Source organism: Galeopterus variegatus, unplaced genomic scaffold, assembly GCF_000696425.1.
Source record: "Galeopterus variegatus unplaced genomic scaffold, G_variegatus-3.0.2 Scaffold4015, whole genome shotgun sequence".
NCBI lineage: Eukaryota > Metazoa > Chordata > Mammalia > Dermoptera > Cynocephalidae > Galeopterus > Galeopterus variegatus.
This window is the reverse complement of record NW_007730126.1, coordinates 171,509-179,534: the sequence shown is the minus strand read 5'-3', so window position 1 is coordinate 179,534 and position 8,026 is coordinate 171,509. Positions and strand designations below refer to the sequence as shown.

At 47.6% G+C, this 8,026-nt stretch overlaps 1 protein-coding gene across 1 annotated transcript in view; it reads left to right on the top strand.

Annotated features, from left to right (window-relative positions):
* LOC103602123 (uromodulin-like) overlaps positions 1-7,818 on the top strand; it is a 14,705-nt gene extending 6,887 nt beyond the window's left edge. Inside the window, 6 exon segments of the mRNA XM_008586548.1 lie at positions 1,365-1,610; positions 4,349-4,373; positions 4,465-4,611; positions 5,173-5,254; positions 6,336-6,377; positions 7,509-7,818. Coding sequence (XP_008584770.1) covers positions 1,365-1,610; positions 4,349-4,373; positions 4,465-4,611; positions 5,173-5,254; positions 6,336-6,377; positions 7,509-7,570 — 604 coding nt within the window. The 3' untranslated portion in view covers positions 7,571-7,818.
* Positions 7,819-8,026: the final 208 nt, after the last annotated feature.

Sequence of the window (8,026 nt, the reverse complement as noted above, 5' to 3'; positions counted from 1 at the left end):
GGTCCCGGTCCAGTATGGGCGCAACACTGAGGGTTGCGATCCGTTGCCGGTCACGAAAAAAGACAAAAAAAAAAAAGGCTCCTGTTGCTAAATAAAATCAAAAGTCTTTGAACAGGATGAATCACAGGCCAGTGTGATGCTGATGCTGGAAAAAACAATAGTTGTAATAGTAGCTAGCATTTATCAAGAGCTTACTGTGTCAGGCATTGTGTTAAGTGCTCTACATGGAACATCTCATTGAAATCTACAGCAGCTCTAGGAGATGTGGATATTATTATTATTGTTGTTGTTATTATTATTATTATTCCCATTACATTGATGTAGACATTGAGGCTCAGGGAAGTTTGAGTAACTTGCCTGAAATTGCAAAGTCTGGTAAGCAGTAGAGCTGGATTCAAACATCAGACCCAGAGCATCCCTTCCACTGTGACCTTCACTTTGAAGCTTGCCCATGGTAATGTGCTCTCTAGACCAACCAGACTCAGGAAAGGGCACTGCGCACCGATGCAGGTGCATGGCTGAGCTGGAGGAAGAAGGTTGCTCACTGCAGGCCTTGGCTGGAACATCACCCGGCCAGGCAGTGCCCTGGAGCAATGTGGCCATGTCCCAGGCCTGGTAAGCTCCAGGGAGCCACACGTGTGCACAGATGTCTCTCTGTTTTGACTTGGAAATCTTGCCCCAGTCCAAACCGATCACCCAGTTCTCACCTGTAAAATGGACTTCCATATTACTATTTGTCATGTACCTTATCTCATGCAACATCAGTCTTACAATGTCCTTTGTGGGATTGTCCAGTGAAGTCCACATTACAGGGCTGTTTTCAACATGGTTAAAAATAACTCATTTATAAAAGCCGATCTTCTGATTAGGTGTTAGGACATCATGATGGAGCTGGGACTCAGGTCTGTAGGACTCATAATAGCTCATCCCTTTTAATTCATTCTGGGTTGAGACCAAAGAAGGAATCTAGGTGATTCCTTCAGGAATTTGTTCAATTTTGAAGGCTTAAGGGGCAGCAAGGGTTCTCATGTGAGCGACTGGGCTTGTCACTCGAGATCTGGTCTATGGATCAGTAGCATCAGCATCTCCAGGGGAGCTTGTTAGAAATACAGAACCTTGAGTCCCACCTACCGAATCAGAACCTGCATTTTTAACAAGCTCCCGAGGTGCCCTGTGTACACCCATTGAAGTTTGCAAAGCAACAGGTGCTGGGCTCCAGTCCTACTGCTGGATAGAACAGAAAAGAACTGCACGGACTGCCCAGGACTGCAGACCAGACAGGGTGGCCCTTCTGCGGATGTGCTCAGCTGCCATCTGCGGATGTGCTCAGCCTGGTCCTCTCACCAGCCCCTCTCCCCCTGCAGCTCCCTGAACATCGGTGTGGGCGGGACAGGCACGTTCACCGTACGGATGGCGCTCTTCCAGAACCCTGCCTACACGCATCCCTATGAAGGCTCCTCGGTGGTGCTGTCCACTGAGGCCTTTCTCTACGTGGGCACCATGCTGGATGGGGGTGACCTGTCCCGCTTTGCTCTGTTGATGACCAACTACTATGCCACGCCCAGCAGTAATGCCACAGACCCCCTGAAGTGCTTCATCATCCAGGACAGGTGAGGCAAGGTTTCTACATGGGGGCCCGTGGGTGAAATTCAGGGAGTGTCTTTGGACTTGGATGGGGAAAATGTACATATTTATATTCATTAGTCTCCAGCTAAAGTGTAATATTCCTATCCACTATGAATGTAGGCAACAAACCGCAAAGTATTAGCAGCACACGTGAAACCATTTGTGTTCATCAGTAATTTTCTGTTACTGTAGAACTAGAATTTCCGCTAGACCTTTTTAATGCATTATCAAATATGTATATATATATATATATTTGCAAATGTATGTTTATTTTTATTTTATTTTATTTTTATTTTTTTTTGTCTTTTATCTTTTTCCGTGTCTGGCAACGGATCGCAACCCTCAGTGTTGCCCCCGTACCGGACCGGGGACTGGCAACGGGATTGCAACCCTCGGTGCTGCTCCCGCGCCTCGCTCAGCCAGTGAGCGGGAACCGGTCTGTATGTGGGATCCGAACCCTCGGGCGGCAGCGCTGCCGCACTTCCCAAGCGGCGCACTTATCCAGTGCGCCACTGGGCCGGCCCCAAATGTATGTTTATATATAATATATATGCAAGCATATAATCATATATCAAATGCCTTAGTATTTTGAGACTTGTGCTTCAGTTTAATTGGTTTTTTAATAATCTTTTAAATATTTTTATTTTATGCATTAAAATCATTATTTTTGAGGAGGGAGGGATGCACAGGCTTCACCAGAGGGCCGAGGAGGTCCATGACTTAGAAATGGTAAGAAACCCAGTGGGAAGGTGTGCCCAGGGCAGCAGGCAGCCTGGTAGTTGGTGCAGAGGAGTGAGGCATGAGCGTGGTTAACCAAGAGCCAGGCGACACTGGGAGGACACAGGTGTGCTGCCTTTCACCAAGAGGCATTCGGTGACTATGAACCACGCCATGATAACACACAGTATGTTAGTGGTAAAGAGGCCACAGAAGGAAGAAAGCAGGGAAGGGAGATGGGCACTTGCAAAATTACAAGCGTAGTCAGAGAAATCGTGCTGCTTTGCCTCCCACGGATTTGTCACCCCTTTTCCCCTAGGTGATGGAGCCACCAAAGATTACTCAAAGCCCATCTCTTTTGAGCAGTGAGAAGCCTCAAAAAGGGGTTAATCTCCCATAGCTCTCAACAGTGAGGCATTACTTGCATTTGGGAAATTAACCATGAATTGGGGTTCTCTTCCTGCATTTATTCTCCAGACCAGCAAGTTACAGGAAGAGACGTAGGTGGGGTTTTGCTAAGTACAGTTTAACAAGTTTTACAATAGAAGCTGGTAACATTCAGTAAAAACAAGTCAGATGACATTCTATTAGACAATTAAGTGGTCCACTAACAAAGGCTTGATTTAGCAAACATTTCTTCTCCCTCCAGCAGCTTCTCAGTAAATTTACATATTAATCAGTAACTTGTCTGTCTTTGAGCCAGCAACCTTGCTGTACTATGATTCTTATCTTGCAACAGAGACTCAATAGACTGGGGAAAATTTTCTGTCCTTTGCAAGGTCAATATTTGAAACTGCAAGGCTTTGAAAAACCAGGCCCTGTGAGGTACATTTGTTTTATGAATCCTCTACAAAATCGTCCCTTGGAGACAGTGACTTGCTCCCATTTCAGTTCTCTTAGGACCTGCCTAGTCACATCAAGGGACATCTGTAGTTGAGTGTGTTCACACCTCTCTGTCATTTGGAATCCCCTTTTGTTGTAGAAAGCAAGCAGAAGGCTGTTTCAGAGGCTTTTGCAGTTCACAGTGTCTGACTAACATTTCATAGTGCTTGTTAATTTATCTTACACTCATTGTATGGTTCTGTCTGTGGCAAGTGATACTGGTTTGCCATTTGTGGTCGTGATTTAAAGAATCTTCTAGAAAATAAATGCATTTCAGTAAAAAAAGAAAAAAAGTAAGAGGATTTAAAGAAAAATAGTTAATAATAATACAAATGTTGGGACACAGGAAAACATTCACAAAGATGGTATCTAGATGAAAAAAAACTGAAATTTAGAAAATGTTGGCGTGATTTCGATGGAGGCTTCACAGAAATTTGGGTTCACATCTTGGCTTTGCCGTGTCTTAGCTCTGAGACACAAGTCAGCTCATCTCTCTGGATATTCATTTTCTCATACATGAAATGGGGGTAAATAATACCAAATGGGCAGGGATTTTTAAACTTACTTTTCCTAGGTATAAAAGTACAGCAAGCACATTGGGGAAAATTTGGAAAGTTTTTAAAAGAAGCAGGAGGAAGTGTGGGGCGTACCTGTGTGCTTCTGTCTGGGTGTGTAGCCTGACCCAGCCAAGCGCACGTGTGTCTCCGCATGTGCTGTTTGAGTTTCTCTCCGTGACTGTGTCGGGTACAACTGTGCATGCGTGCAGATGGGAACACACTTTCCAGTTTGGTCTGTGGTCCTCAGAACCCAGAGGTCTGCGTTGTGTAATTATACCAGGCACATAGTAGACAGCCCATAGTGTAATTATACCAGGCACATAGTAGACAGCACATGGTAGCTAATGATTCTTGAGTGCCATATCCTGGGAGATCAGAAAGTGCTGACTTTTGGGTAGTTTCACCTCTGTGCTGATGACATTTTTGCTTTAGCATCAAATATATGAGCCACATACTAAGCACTTGGAAAAGTTAATTTAATCCTCATAACTGTTTCATGAAGTGGGCTGCAATTACTATCCCCTGTGTACAGATGGGGGAATCGAGACACAGAGAGATCGAGTAAGTTGCCCAAGGTCACACAGCTGACAGGTGGTGAAACGATATTTGAACCCAGGAAGTCTGGCTCCAGAGGCTTTTGCTTAACCACTCACACTATATACTTTGCTTAACATGCGCTCAGGACTCAACCATCCAAGTGGTGGAGAACGGGGAGTCCCCTCAGGGCCGATTTTCCGTCCAGATGTTCCGGTTTGCAGGAAACTACCACCTGGTCTACCTGCACTGTGAAGTGTATCTCTGTGACACTGTGCATGAGAAGTGCAAGCCTGTGAGTCACCTCCCCTCCCTCAGCCTGCTTGTGTGCCCTCTCCCTCACGCATCTTTCATAACCAAAGACATTTGGCGCAAGTTCTAGAAGAAAAGAAATAAACGTTCCCGCTGTGCCTCCCCCTTTAGTCCAGGCAGGGACCCAGCGGCTGGAAGTCTGGGGATCAGCGAGTGCTGCAGGCGGGTAAAAGCTCTGCCTTATCTGCAAGCTTGTGTGCTAATAGCAGTAGCTGACATTTTCAAGCACTACATCCACTTATGTGTGTTAACTTTTTAATGCTTCACAGCAACTCTGTAAGGGAGATGTTATGAGCCCCATTTTCAAAATCAGGAGAGGGCTCAGAGAACTTAAGTGACTTGCCTGAAGTCATATATTGATCACAATGGTAGAGCTAGGGCATGAACCGAGGAATACAGATCTCCCAGTAACTCTTGCCTTTACATGCTGCAAACCCAGCCTGAGGCAGGAGGATGTCCCTTTGAGGTCCGCAGCCCACTCCACATGGCAGGACCACATTCAGTCTCCCTCATAGAAGGTTTTTCTATCGCCCTCTCCCTGCAGACCTGCTCTGGAACCAGATTCCGAAGTGGGGTCGTTGTAGACCAATCCCGTGTCCTGAACTTGGGTCCCATCACACGGAAAAGTAAGACAGCCACTCCCTCCCCAGCATTCTTGGTGGGGAATGTTCTCTGAGCTGAGGAGGGATGACAGAGCCTGGCACCTTGGGATCTTACTGGGATCTGAAAAACTGTGAATGAGTGGATCCTCTGGGACAAGGAGGAATATAAGCTGCCTTCCTTTTACCAGTGCCCAGTTATACATTCATTCATTGCGCAAATATGTGTTTTGTACCTACTCTGTGACAGGCCCTGTGCTAGTGCTTGGAGATTTCGTGATGAGCAGGAACAGACGCAGCCCTGCTCACACGGAGCTTGTGGATCAGTGCAGGAGACGTTATCAAATAATCCCACTCAGCCGTGTATAACTGCAGTTGTCCTAAGTGCAATGAAGAAAAGATGTGGGCTGGCGCAGTGGCGCACTCGGTTGAGTGCGGCGCTTGGGAGCGGGGCGGCGCTCCCGCCGAGGGTTCGGATCCCATATAGAGACCGGTCCGCTCACTGGTTGAGCACGGTATGGGTGCGACACCGAGGGTTGCGATCCCGTTGCCGGTCGCGACACTGAGGGTTGCGATCCCGTTACCGGTCATGAAAAAAGACAAAAAGGAAAAAAAAAAAGAAAAGTTGTAAGGAGCTCTGAGCTCTTACAAGGGAACCAGACTCAGTCTGGGGGATTGGGGAAGAACGAGGCTGAGATTTGGAAATTGAGGGGCAATTAAGATTAACTAAGATATATCAGGGAGGAGTGGGCGGAGGAAATCCCAGGCAGAGGATCCAGCATGGGCAGAGGGCCTGTGGTTGGGGGGAGCCCAGCCTGTTAGAGGAACAGGAGATGGCCAGGCAGGCTGGAGGCGGTGTGGGGTGAGCTGGTGCAGGCGGGGCCAGACCATGTGGGACCCTGCAGTTATTGCTAAGACTTTGTGCCCTTCTCCTGAAAGCAGTGGGGAGCCCTTGAAGAATCCAAACCAGGGGGTGACATGATCGCATTTGGGTTTCAAAAAGATCACTCTGGCTGCAAGGAAAAGAGCAGATTGAAGGGGTTTCTCTGAGACTTCTTGCCACCTTCATCCCTTCTCTTTTCACCGAACCTTCTGTTTTCCCCCAAAGGTGTCCAGGCCACAGTCTCAAGGGCTGCTTCCAGCAGCTTGGGTAAGTTCTGGGCCTCTCTGAAAAGGGACCCTCCTTAGAACCCTCCTCCGGGGCTTTTATCTGTGGACCCCAGGGTATGCTGGAGGGCCTGGACAGCTTGGCCTGAGCTCTGAAGAGGTGACTGTATCTGTGGAAATGCCTGGACATGGGGCTGTACGTATACACACATACCCGTGCTCTCTCACAATAGTGCATGCGTGCACACAGACACACATACTGGACAGGCACAGGAGAATGCAGATCATCCAGACTTGTTTGCACACACACGAGGCCACATGCATGCATTCATAGTTACACACACATGCACAGACAGCTGCAGTCGCAGGCAGGCATATTTTCCTGTGCAGAGGTACGCACGCCTATTACAAACCTGTACCCCAAGGATACGCACACACGCCAGATCTGCATCTTGGGTGCTTCCTGAAGCTCCATGGTTCACCTCTAATACCTTTTCAGGATTCATTCAACAGGTGACAAATATTTGTTGGGTGCTATTATGTGCCATGAACATGCTTAGTGCTGGAATGAATGCAACAGACAAGAAAGAAACTCTCTTTCTCTGCTTCTTTGCTCCTCTGACCACAAAGGCCAGGGACTGGTGGCATTTTTCTGGCTCTTGATTTTCATGGCTACTGAATTGTCTGAAAAGCTGAGTGAAAAGCAAATCCATACAACTGTTATCCTTCTTGGCACATGGCACCCAGATCCAAGAGGGTTGTTACACCAACTTGGTGTTTGACCTGACCTAGGTCCACCCAGGACTGCTGAGCTCAGAGCTGGAGAGTCAGGGTATTCCTAATAGGCTTGCCTCTGTGAAAATCTCCCAGGTTCTCTAAGGATGGTTGAGGAGGTTGGACACTGCACAAGAGTGTCCTGTTGAGGGGTACCAAGCCTCATGCCAGAGGAAAGACTGCCTTTTAAAAATTGGTTCACCTGGGATGGCAAGTTTTATTTTTCCACTCAGAGCAGGCACCTTTTTCTAACCGGTCTTCGGGGCAGGTAAAGAGGAGCTTATTTTTCTAACAGACCAGCCCAGAGAGTGTGACCGGCCAGTCCAGAGGGAGCATTTTATGTTAGTTTGCACAAAAGTGCATCAGTGCTAGCAGCAGCCTACGATTGCTTCTCTTTCAGGGCTTCTGGAGGTCTGGCTGCCTCTGCTTCTCTCGGCCACCTTGACCTTGACATTTCAGTGACCAGCAGCAGGAAACCCTGTGCTCCATGGCTACCGGCTCACTTCCTGCTGGCCAGGGGGGTGATGTGGGCCAGTGCTCCAGCCACAGGAGAGGGGCTCACGCTTCAGTCTCCACTTTAATCCTCACTACTGAAAAACAGTCTGTGTCTTTAAATGCTGCTTTCCCTCAAAATGGGACCTGTGATGTGTCTGTACATGAGGCCCCTGTCTCCTTAAGGAATCTGGCAAAATAATAATTTTAAAATTTCAGTCTTCGAAGTGATTCATTCATTTAGCAAGTATTTACCGAGCACCTATGATGCAGGCACTGTCTGTGGTGCTGAGGATCCCACTGTGTCCCTGTCCTCATGGAGTTCACAGTCAGCTCAGAGAGACTGGATTGAATCCAGGCTCTGCTGTGTGACCTTAGATAAGATATGCTATGTCTCTGAGCGTCCTCCGTTCATCCATCTACTCA